Source organism: Pezoporus flaviventris, unplaced genomic scaffold (genome assembly GCF_033815535.1).
Source record: "Pezoporus flaviventris isolate CSIRO_AGI_PZ_B2104156 unplaced genomic scaffold, CSIRO_AGI_Pfla_v1 ptg000066l, whole genome shotgun sequence".
In the NCBI taxonomy this organism is placed as follows: Eukaryota; Metazoa; Chordata; class Aves; order Psittaciformes; family Psittacidae; genus Pezoporus; species Pezoporus flaviventris.
This window is the reverse complement of record NW_026892614.1, coordinates 21,631,996-21,649,688: the sequence shown is the minus strand read 5'-3', so window position 1 is coordinate 21,649,688 and position 17,693 is coordinate 21,631,996. Positions and strand designations below refer to the sequence as shown.

At 41.8% G+C, this 17,693-nt stretch overlaps 1 protein-coding gene across 6 annotated transcripts in view; it reads right to left on the bottom strand.

Moving 5' to 3' along the window:
* Nucleotides 1–17,693, bottom strand: part of LOC133278565 (SAM and SH3 domain-containing protein 1-like) — a 535,664-nt gene that overhangs the window by 83,604 nt on the left and 434,367 nt on the right. For 4 of the 6 annotated variants that reach the window (XM_061471499.1, XM_061471503.1, XM_061471500.1 and 1 more), the window contains one exon: nucleotides 13,040–13,168. In XM_061471499.1, the coding sequence (XP_061327483.1) occupies nucleotides 13,040–13,168 (129 nt within the window). Of the gene's footprint in view, nucleotides 1–13,039; nucleotides 13,169–15,507; nucleotides 15,527–16,498; nucleotides 17,583–17,693 lie in introns of those variants that run through there. The other 2 variants (XM_061471504.1, XM_061471505.1) reach the window with 2 other exon arrangements.

The window sequence follows — 17,693 nt, the reverse complement described above, 5'->3', positions numbered from 1 at the left end:
TTTTCATTTATTTTGTGTTAAAGGAGACATTTTGCATGTGCACCATCCCCAAGCTATGAGCCTTCAAGGGACTTTTGTTTCATAGATTTCTGATATTTTACATTATTTCTACTGCTTTTTTGCAGAAATAGCATAGCTGCTTTCATAAAGCTCCTGCTCCCCATGGGTAATAACATCCAACTCAGGGAGGTATGTATGAGAAAGAATAAGGAATATGGAAGGGTAAAAGGAATGCATAGCACTCAAAGCACTCAAGAAAAAGAGAAAATGAAGTATGTGGGACAAAGTGAATGAAGAAAGGGTGTGCAAGTTCTCTTCTGCTCCAAGTACCAAAGAAAGAAAAGGTTGTGAATCTTTGAAAAGATGCATGGGTGGAGTGAAATAGGGAAGGCAGAAGAGCATAGGCTGAGCTGCTAAAGGAAGGGATGATGATGGGGACTAGAAAGAATAACCTGGAAAATAAAGATGGTGTCAATGAAGGAGTGTTATTACAGATAGATATGGAGGCTCCTCCCACAGCTTTGAATCTCCTGTAACGAGACAGTATAGGGGCACTATGTCAAGTAAAGTATCTCAGAGGGACAGACGTGATAATTCTGGAACAACACAACTTCCTTGGGTATTTTATCCTACCTCCAATCTGGGGAAGAGGCAGAGAAATCCAGTGCTGGTAATCAGAACCTTTCATCTGCCACTTAGGAGCTTTGTAACAGTGGTGGAAATAAAATTCTTACGCTCAAACCCAGAGATAAAAAAACCGTCAGAACAACGTAAATGCCTAATGCATCCTAATAGTCCATGACATTCTCTGTTTTGAACATATCTTGCCACTTAACAGAACTGCATCATAGTTGCTCTGAAGCTGCTGACAACAGAAGGTGTGAAAACCCTTTCTGCAGGCTTATAAATTCTTACTCAAAAGAGTTTACCATGTTCTAAAGGTAATGAACCGTGTTAAGAAACAGGCCCAACTTCTGTAAGCCCTGCTTACCTATCCAGTCCTCAGAAGAGCAACAAGCAGCTACTGACACCAGGATACGCAGTGCAATTTATGCCAAGAAAAGTTAATTTTCTGAGTATGATATATAAGATGAATTCTTGCACATGCTTATTATAGATACCAAACCACCAAAGTTGAGGACATGGACAGTCAATAGCTTGCTTAAAAGCTTCTAATAGCCTACTTTTAATAAAAGGAGCTATTAAAATTACATTAAATACTCATGAGTCACACTTGCTCACAAGAAGCCTCAATTCCATTTTCATTCTACTTGTAAAGACATCTGAAAGACTAATTGATGTAACACACACTTTTAGCTTTCCAAATCTCCTTTGGTGTTTTTATTAGCTGTTAAGTGAAATTCCCTCCAGCTAAAGAGGTGAGACAAGACCTAGCTCACATTGGACCAATCCATTTTGGGTGGGTTTGGGGTATGAATAGTTCAACGAAGGAAAAATATGGGAAGAACAGTTCAAGTAGTTCAAAGAAGGAAAAACTAAGTTACCAAGTCCCCTGAAATGCTCACTGCATTTGTCTCTCCTACAAACAAAAGTTATCCAAACTGGTTATGGAGTTAAAAACAGTGATCAAGAAAAATAAACTTGAATTTTGCTAGAGGGTCAGTGGCTTGACTCCTTGTTAAGAGCATCACTCAAACATGACATAAGCAAAGCATGCAAAATAATAAAATAAAAAGGTGCCAAAACCCATAAAGCTGAGATTACTATTCCTACTCTGTTCCTAATATAGCTGTTGAACCCTGTTTAAAATATTTATATTATTTAGCCAGTAAAGATTCATTACCTTTGCGGAGAGATGTCTACCTGGAAGATGAGACACTGGTAATTCCCCATTGCTACACCAGGAACTGTTTATATACGTGAGTAGGGTTGATCAACAGATAAGGTTAAGACGACTACAGAATATTAAATTGCAGATTGCTTTGCTTCGAAATAAAAGAGTTCAAGTTTCCTCAGGCAAACGAGAGAACCAAACTTTGGTTTTCTACACCACTGGATTAAACCACCACCATCTATTACTTTGCACACCATGCCCTTCATTTCCATACTTTCCCACAAGGATTCAAAACAAAATACTTAGTTTGGGCCCTAATGAAATAGCATGTTTTTCCGCTATCACCAACTGACATTATTCCAGCGAAACTAATGCATTATTGAAGAAACGACAGCCTACTCCACAGTGAAGTATTAACATTATCCCTGTCATATGTCAGACAATTATTTAATGCAGAGGCACAATGGTAGGAAGAAGAGATGGCAGGCAGTGAGCTACTGATCAGTCCAGCTGAACTCTTCACCAGACCTCTATACTCCACGTCAGGAACACTGTAACAGCCTGGCACAATTTTAACACACATCTGACTTTTAGGTTTTTTTTAAAGTGTGGTCTAGTGGACCTGACTTCAGGCTTGAGCCACAGGTCATTTAGACTGTCACTCATTGCCCATGCTTAATTTGCTCGTGTGGCCAGTATTTGTTTACAGCTACACTGAGGTAGACCCAGACTAATGCCACCATCTGCTACTAGGTTGGTCTTAACTTGTTCATGCTACTCTCTTGCAAACTTAGTTACAGAGGAAGAATTTGGGAATTACATAGGTGTATCTTCATCAGCAGCTGAATCTCAGGAAGGCAAAGCCTACGTTGGGATAATGGTGCTAAAATTACCAACCTCAAAAGATGCAACAAAGGCTAATTAATGTTTTCAAAGAGTTTAGAGGGTGGAAAGTGCTACACAAAGGAGAAATAAAACTATTTTGTGAGCTTCTGTGTAGGCCAGCAAGTGAAGGCTCCAATTATGTGGCTTTCCATAGTTAACCACATGAACATAATAAAGCTACTCTGATGACTTTCTTCTTACTTCTCATTTGCATGACTTTCAGCACCTCCTACATGCTGCAAAACTTTAAAAGCTCTCAATTCTGTCAAAATGGACTTGAGCTATGGCTTAACCTTTGCTGAATACCACAGTGAGGAGAAACCTGAACAGGTCTGTGGAAGCACCAAGACAGAAAGCTGAGTGAAGCTTGAAACGTGTGCCCCTTGGAGGTTAAAGGGAGATGGACTTCTTTCAAATATTATTTATTAGTTAGCCTAGTTAGTCTTAAAGGAAGTTTCCAATTTCTAAATTTTCTTTTGCTAGCTTTTTTTATCTTCCTAATTTATCTGGATGGCTTGCAAATAGAGCCTTATGAAAAGCTTCTCTGCTTTTCCATGGCAATATCCATTGATTCAATAAGATACTCTTCCTGTAAATACTGCCTTCTTTACATCCTTAAATGAGCCTGGGTACACAACCATACAGCCACTGTTTTCACACTTAGCCTAAACCAAATTATTATAACTGTGGTCTTATCAGGAACTTCAACTGCAACAGGTAAAATACATAAACAAAAAACTACCAGTATGAGCTTCATAAGGAGCTTATGAATTCCAGATTTTGCTAATCATTTCAAGTCTTTCTTCTTTAATTACTTCCTAATCCATGACTGATTCTGCTCATCACACCCAGTAATGCAAAAAATCAATCCCTCTGATAAGGTTCTGAAGTTTAATCCTTTAGCAAAATATTACCCATACATTTTCATGTACTTTTACACTATTCTTGTCTTCTCCAACTCAATTTGCTTGACCAGCCCAAAAATACTTATAGCCAGGGAAAATCTGGATGTAGTAATCCCAAAATACATCATTCCCTTATGTAAGATACAGCTGCAATCTAAACTGTTGGGGAAAACTTGACATTAGAAATAAAGAAAGATATGACATGGGAGTCAGGAAGAAGGGTTTCCAGCTGACAGCCATTCCTTTTCATTATTCTGTGGAAAATAAGATGATCAATCACCAAAGAAATCACATGTCCTCAAACTACTTGAGTTTTCCATCAAAAACAAAATTCACAGACTATCTTGCTTGAAACAGAGGATTTCCTTGTGTGTTTCAGGAGAGACTGCTGAAACAGGAAACCTACACAAGACAGAGAAGATAAAACATGGAGAGATAAAAGGCCTGCCTTCCTCTAGGCATCTTTGTTGAAGGACAGTCCTTCTGCTGTGGAGAGCGACGTCCCAAAACACATCCCAGATGTGCACAAACACTTGCGATGTGTTTCTCATTTTCATCAAAACATGCTCTCAATTTATTCTTGATTAAGAAGACCCTGTTTTTCCTGATGACCCACAAGGCTGTCACAGTTTTTGTAAGTGCAGTTTTTTAATATCTCACTAACTTCAAGACTTCTGTCTTGAGCAATAACCCTACTATTTCTCAAGGACCCATGGTAGTGTTCCTTTACACAAGGGCTTAGAAAAAAAAAAAATGCAAGCTAGCACAACAATTAGTTGACATCAGAAGTTGTAGTCGGCCACCTTCACCTCACACAGATGCACTGGAGAGCAGTGGTTGCGGGATGAAAGGAGAGTACACAGAGGCTGAGGCTGCCTGGGGAGTCAAGCTGAAGCTTTACAAGGACAAAGACGAGTAAACTAAATACAAGACATTAAGCCTTCTAGGTTAATTCTTCTGTTGGTTTAGAGCTGTCACTGCATTGCAGAAGTCTGACACTTTTCTGATACAGCCAATACAGTTGCAGTCCTTCCTAGAGTAAATCCATTCATCTGGGTACTTTGGAATTCTTCTAGTAATATGCGAATGGCAAGCTGGGCTGCATGCCACAGAAACAGTTCACCACAGAGTTTGGGTGTTTGAGGGGGTTGTTTGTTGGTTTTGCCTTTTCTGTTGTTGTTAGGGTTTTTTTTCCCCTCAGAGATGCACCTTCTTAAACGACAGTTTAATTTCCTTTCTCTATTGTATCCTTTACAATGAAATTTACCTAATGGTCCAGATAGAATGATGCTGCACATTTCCATTTTTGCTGTCATCTTAAATTCAGAGGGGAGGAATTGGACAAAAAAATACACAAAAGGAGCTGAACTTAGTCAAACAATTCCCTCCTCCCCCCAAAGTCCTCAGGCTCCAATGAGATTAGATCACAGAGTTAATACAAATCTAGTCTGTCAGTTCCAGCAGATACAGATACACACTGCTTCTAGCATGAAAGAGCAGCACAGTAAGAATATATATCCAATTGATCTTAGGTTTAAAGTAAAAGTCCTGTTGAGTGTAAAAGGACAAGAAAATCACTACAGATGATGCTAAAAGATCAAGCATAGCTAGAAAAACATCTATAATGCTAAGGAGAATTTCTCCGCTCCACAGTTACCAGTCAAGACTACCAGAAGTGTGTTATCTTTTCTACTTAAACATAAATATTACTTTATTCATAACAGTATTACCCGTTCAGAAAAAAAACAGCAATTACTTTGATAACCTGTTCTTCCTGTAACACTGACATTGCCAAAAATACAAACATCATCAGAAGACCACAAGTGGTAAACTGAAGATCATGCTACAAAAACCAAGGACCCTCTGAAAGTATGAAAAGGAAGACAAAGTCACCCAAACCACCATAGCTGTGCAGTCTGCCGAGTCTCCAGCCTATAAACTCTGCCTATAAATAGATTTTGCTCAAGGGATTACTCATAAATGGACTTCCAACAAAAACAGTAGAGAGACTGCAGGAGATAATTAGCTTTCAGAAAGCAGGGAGATTTTTACTTAATCTGCTAGTGCTAAGTGGACTAAGAACTGTTTAAGAACAGTATTCACTTTGCTGTGTATGGAACAAGCCTTGCTTTATTTTCATGTTTAATGCTAGCTCTGTATTTAAATGCCTTTGCTGTCTTGGTGTGCAATACATGAGACATTAAAAATAGCCCGTCTGTTCCAGAATTTCCATTGTGTCTACCTTTGAAAAGCTCCATTAATGATGAAAATATTACTATGAATTGAATTAATGAAGATAAAGCATAAAATGTTGAGAGACTGAGACTGCACCCAAAGTAAATCTCTATTATGTATTTTCTACGGAAACCTACTTTGTGCACGTCATTCAGGCAAACTCTCTCTACTTCAAGCTGTACTGGAGAAAAACAAAACCAAAAAACAAATGTTTGAAAGTCCATGACTTTTACTGCTACTTTTTCTCTTGCATGTCTGCCTGATAAGGCCTGGAAACTCTCCAAAATTTAATAAGTCTTATCTGTGTGTTCTCCAGCTCTTTTTTTTTTGCACTGTAGATAACTTTTTAATCCAACTCAGATGTTGTTTATACTTTAGAGAGCCTCTTGCAGCCAGCAAGACAAAACAGCAAGATACAGAGGTGTCCTCTCAGGACAAGGTAAAAGCAGCCAGTATTGCATTTGCAAAACAGAACTGATGATTTCATGGCAGGGAATACAGTCTGGTTTAGGATCCTGAGATTTATGTAAGATGAAAAGGACAGCAGATGTGGCTAGAGCTAGGTATAGAGCAGGCACAGGCAGACTCCACAAAGCTATTGTGCATCCTAACTCCAGTTTCAGTGGCTAACCATCATGGAGATTTCTTAAATACAGATCAATCACTGACTGCAGCAGTTTTGGGTATTTCAGTATCCTTCAGTGAGGGCTGGCTACTTTCTCAAGTAGTCTTGTGATATCACCAACCAGCAGTACCTATCAGACAAATATACTCTAAAAAGGTTAAAGCCAACTTACTTTACCACTCAAATTACTAATTATTTGACTACTGTCACTTTTCCTCTACTCTGCCTTGCTGGACATATACCACTTATCCATGATGACATTTTCTAGATGGTCAACTCCATTTGTAACTGAAAACTGACTGCTGAGCATCTTTCAAAACCACACACATCCAAGCCTTCTAAGGACTACATACATTGTGAGCAGCAAAATAAGAAACTCACGTTGGTTATATGTTCATTTGTATTTTCTGACTCTGCATATGCACATGTGCAGGTACTGTAAAAAAACACTGAACTTTACCACCATGTACATAGAGAGATTCTGAACATTTCCCCCTTTTATGCATCAAAATGAATTAAGTGGATGGAAAAAAATCCCATAAAGTTATACTTGTGTGCTTTACAGCTTTCCAGTGGCATTAATTTTAAACATATGTAGTTTACAAGTCAAAAGATTAGTGCAGTTTCTCAGTGCCACAATCCTACCTGTCAGAGTCAATCAGAAAACCTCAAGCTGTTCTTTGACTTCACAATCATCAACTACAATACAGACCTTGGCAGCAGCAGTTAGCTGGATGCTCAGTGATGAATGAGACAACAGAATGCGGTTTGCTCTTTCACAACTACATTAATGCCATTCTGCCCTGCTGACAGGCAAGGCAAACCTGGTTTTGTCAGTCAGCCAAGCAGTTATGATTCTGAAGATACAAAGGAAGCAGATCACAGAATCACAGGATGGTTAAGTTGGAAGGGACTTTAAAGCTCATCCAATTCCAACCTCCCTGCCATGGGCAGGGACATCTTCCACTAGACTAGGCTGCTCAAAGCCCCATCTAACCTGGCTTTGAACACTGCCAGGTATGGGGTATCCACAACTTCTCTGGGCAACCTGTTATAGTATCTCAATACCCCCACAGTGAAGATTTTTTTTCCCAATATCTAATCTAAATCTACCCTCTGTCAGCTTTAAGCCACTACCTCTTGTATTTCCCTTGTAAAAAGTCCCTCTCCAGATATTTTTGTAGGTCCCTTTAGGTACTGGAAGGCTGCTCTAAAGTCCTTCTGCAGCTTTCTTCAGGCTGAACAAGCTCAACTCCCTCAGCCTGTTTCCATACAAGAGGTGCTCCAGGCCTCTGGCTATCTTTTTGGCCACCCTCTGGACTTGCTCAAGCAGGTCCACGTCCCTCTTGTGTTTTAGGTCCCAAAGCTGAAGGCAGTACTGCAGAGGGGGTCTCATGACAGTGGAGTAGAGGGGGATTCTCATCACCTCCCTCAACCTGCTGGTCATGCTTCTTTTGATGCAGGCCAGCACAGAGCTGGCTTTCTGGGCTGCAGCCACATACTGCTGGCTTCTTGTCAACCAGCATAACCAAGACCTTCTCCTCAGTGCTGCTCTCAATCCATTCTCCTCCCAGCCTGTATTTGTGCTTGGGATTGCCCAAACTCAGGTGCAGGACCTTGCACTTGGAACTTCATGATGTTCATACCGGCCCACCCCTCAAGCCTGTCAATGTTCCTGTGGATGGCATGGTGTTGCTGGCATGGTATCATTGGCAAACTTGCTGAGGATGCACTCAATCCCACTGTCCATGTGGCCGATTTCAATACTGATCCCTGAGGAACACCACTTCTCACTGGTCTCCACTTGGACATCGAGCTGTTGACTGTAACTCTGAGCGTGACCATCCAGTCAACTCCTTATCCACCAATTGGTCTGTTCATCAAATCCATGTCTCTCCAGTTTAGAGATGAGTATATTGTACAAGCCGTACCAAAGTGTCATCCTCACAGAGTCACTTTTCTGGCTGTAACTGCATTTTAGCAGATGTCCAGCTCAGTATTACCAGTGATATATTCATTATAGGCCTGAAAATCCACTATAGCTACTCTGACTGCAGTTCTTCCTCAGCCAGAAAGCCACATGGCGCACAGGAATAAGCCAAATGCTAGGAAATGTGGGCAACTCCCATTCTGTTCACAAACATTAATGTCCAAACCCAAGCACATTCTCCATTACAAAAACAGAGGCACAATTCCAAATGCAAAAAGCAGTTACTGTGGTTAGGGACAACTAACAATCCTTGACGGAACTCCTATTTGGCAAAATACTCTGTGCTCAGCTTCATCTGCAGCTACTGTTTTGTTACAAGATATGCTGCTCTCCCAAACAATTTTACCAAGTGATTTTTTAAAAATTCAACTCCAGAGCAGGATATCTAGACTGAAATGGCCATGGTCTGATAGGAAAGGTTGGAGAGCTGATTAGAAAGCACAAAATATAATCAAGATATCAACACTTGCTCCCAAATAGCTTAAAATGATCTCAACGTGTACAGAAGCAGCAATAAACACTTCATATTTCTGTCCTTCCAGAGGACACGCTACAAAGGGCAATCTGGGCGAGCCGGTGTGAAATACATGTTCCTGGCAAAGCTCTGCCAGCTCAGACACTTCTTTGTTACTGCACTGCCCTCCTGATGCAGCCTCTCTGGGCAACTTCTAGAGGACACTTCAACCCCTGGGGTGACCCACTCTTTGTTCAGTAAAAGCAGCTCCAAACCTAACTTTGGCCTTTCATGTTTCTACTACATATTATTTATGACTCATAATGCATTTTAGAGGCAGACTGTCATCCAAAAAGCAAGCTGCAGCCTCCCAGCTACATCACAGCTGCTGACTGCCTGATCTTTCATGATTATAAAATCTAAAAGATGTATCCCAGTACCTTTTGCTTTATGATACTTTTTGCACATGGGATCTGTAGTTTTGAGATAGCTGTCAACAGAGACTTACACCTCCCCTACCCCACTCCCTTACCCTTCATTTAAACCCAATCTCTGCGCAGGAGTTGGGTTTATCCTATGGTACATGGTTCTCATGAATCAGTAACCTTCACTCCATCAAATCCCCAGAAGTACTGCCTACTTCCAGGTCCGACACAGCCACACTGCTGGGAAGAGAAGGTATATATACAGAACTGTCCCTCCTCACCCCTGTCAGGAGAGCAGTGTACAACAGAACAAAGCCAGGCTGGACTAACAGCCCAATAATACTGGTGCATAACAATTTTGGGGCTGCATATACTTGCTATCGGGTGCATGTATTTTGCTACCACAGCACATCTGTGAGATGCTCTAGCATTTTCACCAGCATTACTCCCCACTCACTATTCCAAACCCTCTGCAAATACATCACCTTTCTTCAAACTGTAAAGAGAGGAAAAATATCACAACAAATGAGTCACTCTTCTGAACTGACTTTCACATTAGTAGTTTTGCAGTCACTTCAATAGTTCTGCTGTTTAAACCAACTCCTGTCTGTACAGCAGATTATAAAAGAGCCTACTACTCTATTACACCAAAAATACATTCCAGTCAATATAGCCACTTCCTGCTACCTGTGTACACAAGTCAAGCCTGCCCACTTATTCTTGAGAGTGAGTTTCAGCTGCAGTCACCACTGTTTGAATGCTGTTGTTGTGGATGTGAGCTAATATCTACAGTCTTATGTGTTATCAGCAGAATGGCTATCTGATATCCAGAAACTGTATTGTGGTGGTGATGGATGTAGCAAAAATTGAGCACTGATTTAATTTTCAATTGCAATACCTTCTCTCTGACCTGACAGTTCAAGAAGTCATCACTGGACTAATAGAGCAAGCAAACGCAGTACGAGAGTCACTGAAAAGGAATCTCCAGATGTCTCTTCCCATAGCCATTTTATCTAACTGTAGCTTCTCTCAAGCAGAATGAGCTAGTGAATCACTCACTGATATATCTTGGGTTAGCTCACATCCATTTAAACCAGCGTGAAGCTCTGCACCTTTGATGTGAGTTAATTAAGCTCACATGGCTTTCTCCAGCCTGGCTTCTGCAGCTTCGGAAGTGAAGGGAGCCAAATTAGGCCCATCTGTCTAAATGGAAGGGAGTCCTCTCCTGCCATAAGGCACACTTCATTACCCAGCACAGGAGCTGCCTTCCAAGAGTGCCTTGAAACACGGTTTCATTTCTGCCAACAGCTACCCAGAATACCAGGCACAATGAGCATGGGAGTTTTTATGAGAACCACAGTTCTGTGCTATCAGCTTCTTTGAACAGAAGCTTCAAGGGTCTGTCTATAAAGGGCTTTCCTGTAATAGCCTTTTGTTTAACACTTGGAACTTCTTGGCAGCAACAGATCTGCAAAATACTTCTTTTTTTCCCATTTAAAAATAAAGAAGGAACTAGCAAGCTTCAGTGGGACAGAGGAGATGAGTTTCTCTGCAGCCATTCATTGTGTAACTATAGTCTGTAGTCCATCCAAGCTCTGGAAGCCTCTCAGCTGCTAAACTGGAATCCCAATAAGAAAGTAGCCTTAAGTAATCCATGTCATCATGTACAGCTGCTGAAAAAAGACTCTGTGCTGGTAGTCAGTACTAGGATCCGGGGAAGCAAGGAAGCAAAGGTAGAAGACACACAGCTTCAGTTCCCAGATTTGTCTTGAAGGATTTGATCTGGTAAAGGAACTACAGAACTGTGGTCAGATCCCATGCTGGTTCTGCCACAGTGCTGTGCCTCAGTAGAGGTATTAACCATACTTTGGTTGTTATACAAAAGTCACCACCAGAGCAAAACTGTAAGTGACAAAATAACACACACACACAAAAAAAAAAAAAAAAATTCCTTCAGTAACCTGTTTTCTGAGAGACAAGACCTGAAGGAAATACCGGTAAGTCTGTATGTAAAAATATACGATACTTTCGGGAAACACAGACTTAGCACTAAAGACCTAACAAAGCAGACTTAAGCGCTTTTTTCTCTGTCACAGATGATCACGATGAATGTTATGAAAACTAACAAAGAAGTCTGCAATGAAAAAAAACACAGAAACCAGTAATACCCAGACGTATACCATAAGTACTGACAAACATTCACTACTGTTACAGGACAGTAAGGAAATTGTCCAGCAAGTGAAAACACATGATGTTTTTGCAACAGGCCTCTTAAGAGGTTCTTTCTTAAACCTAACAAAAAATGAGGTATGTGGGTGACCCATAGTCACCTTTAGTTGCAGCTAAAGTGGGAGTCCCCAGGCAGTCCACACAGATGAAAAAACATCTAGTTGGGCTTTAAGAGTAGTGTTTAACGTGCTGTACTTGGAAGTCAAGTACAAGCAGAGTAGTACAGCGGCCTATCCTGCTAGATACCCCAGGAGGAAATAGGTAATGGATGATGCCCACCTCAGGCTGCAGTCAATATGCTTGAGGGCAGGGCTGCTCTGTGGAAAAGGCATGGAGGACAGTAGGCTTAGCACAAGCCAGCAGCATGCCAGGGCAGCAACGACAGCCAGCAGCATCACACACCATGTCAACAGCAGTGTAGACAGGAGATAGAGGGAAGTAATCCTTCCCCTTCCCTGGCACCTCTCAGACCATTCTTGGACTACCACCTCCAACTCTACAATCTTGTGTGCTTAGGAATGTGTTGACAAACTTCAGTAGGTCTGTGGAGGGCCACCAAAGTGCTCAAGGACTTGAGCCCTTGCTTTACAAGAAGAGCTAGGAGATTCATCCTGGAGAAGAGACACCTTCAATGAGGCTTTTACTGGCAGCCTGCTGGTACCCATGGAGAGGTTATCAAACAGGTGGAGCCTGGCTCTTCACAGAAGTGGTGCATGGCATGAGAATGAGAGACAACAGTTATAAATTGTCATGGGGCTACTGCATAGAATATCAGGGGAAAAAAAGCTCATAGTTAAAACAGTCAAGCAGTACAACAGGCTGCTCAGAGAGGCTGCAAAGTCTTCATCCTTGGAGGTCTTCACACCCAATCAGATAAATCCCTGAGCAACCTGGTCTGAATTTAGTGTTGACACTGCTTGAAGTTGAAGGTTGGCTCACAGGCCTCCCAAGGTCCCTCCACTCTTAAGGCTTCAGCGACCCAATGTCCCTTGCTACAGTTTCTGTAATGCATAATAATGGAAAAGGGTTAACAAAATTGAAGACTGCTTACATTTGGGAGCCTGAAACCAGTATGCGCCTTGGACTTCTGAGAAGCAGTACTTCAACAGTTCATACAGTGCAATTGAAAAATAGAACACAGTTTTGTTGTGCTCACACTTGAAGCATCTTGGAGCAAGGGAACACTTTCATCAGACATGATCTGACTTCCAAGAGTTGAAGTTTGCAAGCAAATATGAGCAAGCAAAAGTACTTTAATTAAAGAAGAGCTAAGAAATGCAGACTCCAAGGCTTAATGAATCATAACAAATACCTAGAGAAACAACTAATCCTACTAATTTCCAAGTGTTTAATTGAGTTGGCTGAAATGTTTGTGTGCATGAACACAATCACGTAGTTAATTTCCCTGTGTAGAACCTTCAAGCTGAGATACCGATTCTTCATCTGAGGCACGAATGGCAATCATTTGTTAATGAAGTTGTAATTTCTCTACATACCATATCAAGGTCTTGGGAAACCCTCCGTTTGCGCAGCTCTTCCATCCTCTCACACACATCCGTGAAACAAGTATTATAGTAGTCTGCATACTGCTGTGCCAGGTCATCAATATTTCCCAGTGACCCATCCTATGGTGGAGACAGAAGAAAAAAAGAGGTTAATTTTAAAATTCTAATTTAACAGTACCAGCACAACTCTGAGAGAGACCCCCTTCCTGCACCACATCCAGCACACAGTTCTTGGGTCATCCTCTCAATCCCTAGCTCCAAGCATGCTAACATGCCAGAGCAGTTTGGAAAAGCAATACCACAGCAGCTCTTCAGAAACAGGTGGGACATTGCTAATTCCTACACAGAGAGAGAAGGCAGGGACAGCAATGCACGACAGGGGAACAACATATCCCCAGGCACTATCTGCCTCAATTCCTTCCCACCCAACATGCATTCATATTCCACCTGGTTCTCCCAAGCAGCTGCCCACTCATCCAATAATCGGTCATTACGTACATTTCACTGACCTTATTTACTTGGGAGTAGCCCTGCTTCCTTTGACAATGACTAACAGCAATTTAAAATATTAAACTTCTTGCCTATAAGCACAATCAGCCAGACTGCAAACAATTCCAGCCAAATGACTTTAACAGGCACATTTATGCCGCCCACAAAGACACTCTGCCAGTTGGTCTTTTAAGATATATTGGAGGCAGAAACATGGTTTGCGCAGTCCCAGGAGCTAGGGGCTGCTAGGCAGGATTGCTACATTGTTAATGAATTGGATACAGCCAGGAATCTAATTGTAATCATTTGTTAATTACGCCTGAAATTAATACATTTTAAATGATGGATAAATAAGGGGAAAAATGCAAAACAAAACAAAAAAGAGGCTGAATTTTAAGCAGCATGAGAAATCCTTCTAAACTTCAGGTAGGTATGCCACAGAGGACTGAACAAGGGGGTGGGCAGGGGGAGTTACCCATTTTGCTTGGTACAACATGCACACAATTAAAATAGGTCCAAAAGATGGGATGGAGTAATTTTGTTCTCTATCTGCCTAACTTATGAAAGAACACACATGTTACTGTATACATTCTTTAAAAGGAAACAATCTATGCTATGTGTATATTCTGAAAAAGCAAGAATACACTGCAGAGTGTTGTTTCCTTGTTGCTGTTAACAGACGCAACACAAACTTATCTCTTGAATATTAAGAAAAAAACTGAGCAATTAAGAAATAATTTAATGCTAATAATATATATACATTGCAATGCAAACTTTTAGCATACACGCTAGGAGGAAATCTTCTAATTAGAAGCCACACCTTACTATCTATACCAAATTGCCATTTGGAAATAATTATGTGGTCCTACTTTCAGGGTTCTTGACTATGCAGAAGAGGCAGCTCTGTTCTAATAAGGTAGAACTTCCAGAGAATTGAAAACACCCCTCCCCCCATTCCAGTTTAAATCAAATTGAAAACCTATTAAATCTCAGATTCTGTGAAACACACTCATTTTTTAAAAAAAGTGCAATTCCACACATGCAATAGGTATCTCAAATTCCACATTCCCCAAATTCAGAACAGCCTGCAGTTTCTTAAAACTTCTGAGTACAGTACAGGTGGAAAATAACTTGCATGTCACCTGTTGGAGCAAGAGAAGCAAATTAACTACGCTAAATATATATGTATGCACACCCACTCCTCTATGAAGGTACATATACATACCTATGTATTTTTTACTCTTTTTCCTATCTCTCAACATGCTAAAGATCTCAAACAGGAGATTTTTCAAATATCAAAAGATCAGTTTCCTTACTGCAAATACACTTCTGGGAACTTCAGATTGTCCAGAGCTTCAGACAAACAACTTTCTACACCGCTAAACAAGCATATAAACAACATCTTTTGAGAGCCACAATAGCGTTACCCTGCCTTTCTTCCAGAGCAGGCATACCACCTGCTCAGTGGGCAGCAAGAATAACTCTTCCTCCAGCCACCTCTCTGCCATCCATTGCTTTCCAGCAAACTGGGAAAGAAACTGACTTTCTGCCCGTGCCACAACCTCCACACATCTGCCTGTGAACCTGGACACTCTTCCACTGGTTGAGGGCATGCTTGCTTATCCCACAGGCACAATGAGCTGCTTTCACTAGGTCTGCACCCTCAGTAGGGATTAACTAATGCTACAGCGCTGCAACCCCAAAACTTAGCCTTTGTTTGCTTGCTGTTGCAGACAGTAAGAAAACCTGTATGACTTCCAAACAGATGGCATGACATCTGAACTGCAGCCACTCCATCGTAACATCCCTCTCTAAGGGTTACAAAAAAATGCCCACTTCGGAGTATCTTCCCCAGCCAGTTTGTTTGTTCCTTGATAAGATTTGCCAGTTAAGAGTATAGGAGCTGGAAACAGTAATAATACACAGACAAGAGGGGAAACTATTGCTTTATTAGAACAGTATGAAATTACCTTTCTACCTTATCAGTCCGTCTTCTCCTTCCATTCTGAAAACTGTTATATTTCATAGAGTAAACGTGCCCAGATACAGGTACAACCTGTGAAGATGGCCATGAGGAGGAGAGGCCATGATGGGACATCATGATGGGAGATGATGAGGAGAGAACAGGGTCAGCCTTGAGGGGAGTTTGTGAGGGGAGAGGAGTGGCAGTTGCGAGGGAAGATCATGAAGGGAGGGCAGGGGCAGCCATGAGGGCAGACTGTGAGGGGAGAGCAGGGGTGGTTGTGAGGGATGATTGTGAGGGGACAGGAGGAGCCACTGTGAGGGGAGAGGTGGGATAGCTGTGAGGGGAAATGGTGAGAAGGCAGGAGGGGCAGCCTTGAGGGGATATCATGAGGGGACAGAGGGGATAGCGATGAGGAGTGATAGTGAGCAGAGAGCAGGGGCAGCCATGAGGGAAGATTATGAGGGGAAAGGTAGGGTAGTTGTGAGGTGAGCTCATGAGGTGAGAGCAGGGGCAGGCATGGGGCGTGAGGGGCAGCCATGGGCCATGAGGGGTAACCATGAGATCTTGTGGGAAGATGAGGTATGGCCACAAGGCATAGGAGCAGCAGCTATATAGCATGGGCCACTGTGAGGGGGCAGATGAGGGGTGGCTGTGACTGGAGATCATAAGGGGCAGCCATAAGGGGAGATCAGTTTACCCCTAGTGACACGGTTTAGTGTTGGGTTTGACAGCCCTGGACTGACAGTTGGGCTCAGTGATCTTATAGGTCTTTTCCAACCTAGTTGATTCTATGACTGAGTGATATACTCCAGATCCAAACATACCACGTGAACTTTAGCTTATGAGAGCTGTGTGGAGCTGAGGCGACGACAGCAGCACACTCCAGTGCTTCTCTGCACACCTTCCCACCACCTCCTCTGGTGCATGGTCATGGACTGCTCCAGGATACCAGTGGTGCTGCTCAATGGATCTGACAATGCTCATTTTTCACTTACATTAGCATGCAGTTTGCTGTGCTTTTTTTAAAGATGGTCTCTAAAAGGCTGAAGGCTTGCAACTGTCCCCTAACAAAATTAGCTCAATTGCTAGACCCAATTAAAGCCTGTGGAACGCATGTGGCCCCACTGCCAGTGAGCACGTGACTACAAAGAAAGGCCTATTCACAAGCAACCCTGTCCGCCCGTGCTGCACTGTCCAGAGAAGCCGAGCTGCAGGCATCAGCCTGACTGACAGAAGGAATTGTCAGTGCTCCGGATTCACATTAGAGGCTATGCTCCAAACAGCTCATGCCAGGTCTCTGGGGAAGACTAGTCCTGTGTGAACACAAGCTTAATGTCCAAAAAAAATTGAAGGAACAGAAAAACCACAAGATCTTAGGAGATGAGAACTGGTAACTGAAACATATCACAACTCTGCCATACACTTTTGCTGGGTTACCAGACCAAGGGCAGCTAGCTTTAGGAGATTACCATTCCACAAAAGCAGCACACAACCTCCCAGCTAGATGCAGACAGCTTTGGGGTTTGAAGTCTCTAGCTTTGAAAAATGAGAACAAAAATACAAACATTTGCATTTACATCTCAGCTTGCCAGGAAGTTGTAATGGAAGATGCCAACTGAATCATTTCTTTCTGTGGCAAAGAGCTTCTTTTATGAGCTTATGTGTACAGGTATCCAAAAAGCATTACTCTTGCTGAAAGAAACACAGATAACCAAACCAATCCAAGCCAAAGACAGCAAGTATTTCACACCTTGCAGCATCCACTCATGTGACATGTGAGAAAATGATGCCATTCCTTAACAAAAGATTGTATGACTGACTTATATTACCTCTAATTTTATTCCTCTATACAGTTATATGTAGGAATCCTCCACCCACCTCCTTTATTCCTCAAATGCTATTAAAAGTATGGCAAAACTAAAAGAGAAGATGCTTTACTTTTATAACCCATTGATAATGGCAGAGGGGATCTACTTTAGAGATCAAACTACAACTAACGAGATGAATTTTGAACTACGTTTTTTTGTCTGTCCAGTCATCGACTGCTACCTCGTCCAAACAATTCTAAACTCTCACACAAAATCACCATCAGTTCTATGTACTATTTTTTGGGGGGTACTTTAAAATATTTATACGCAAAGCATAAGCTCTAACTTGAGAGGTTGTTCATTCCCTTACAGAGTCAAAGGA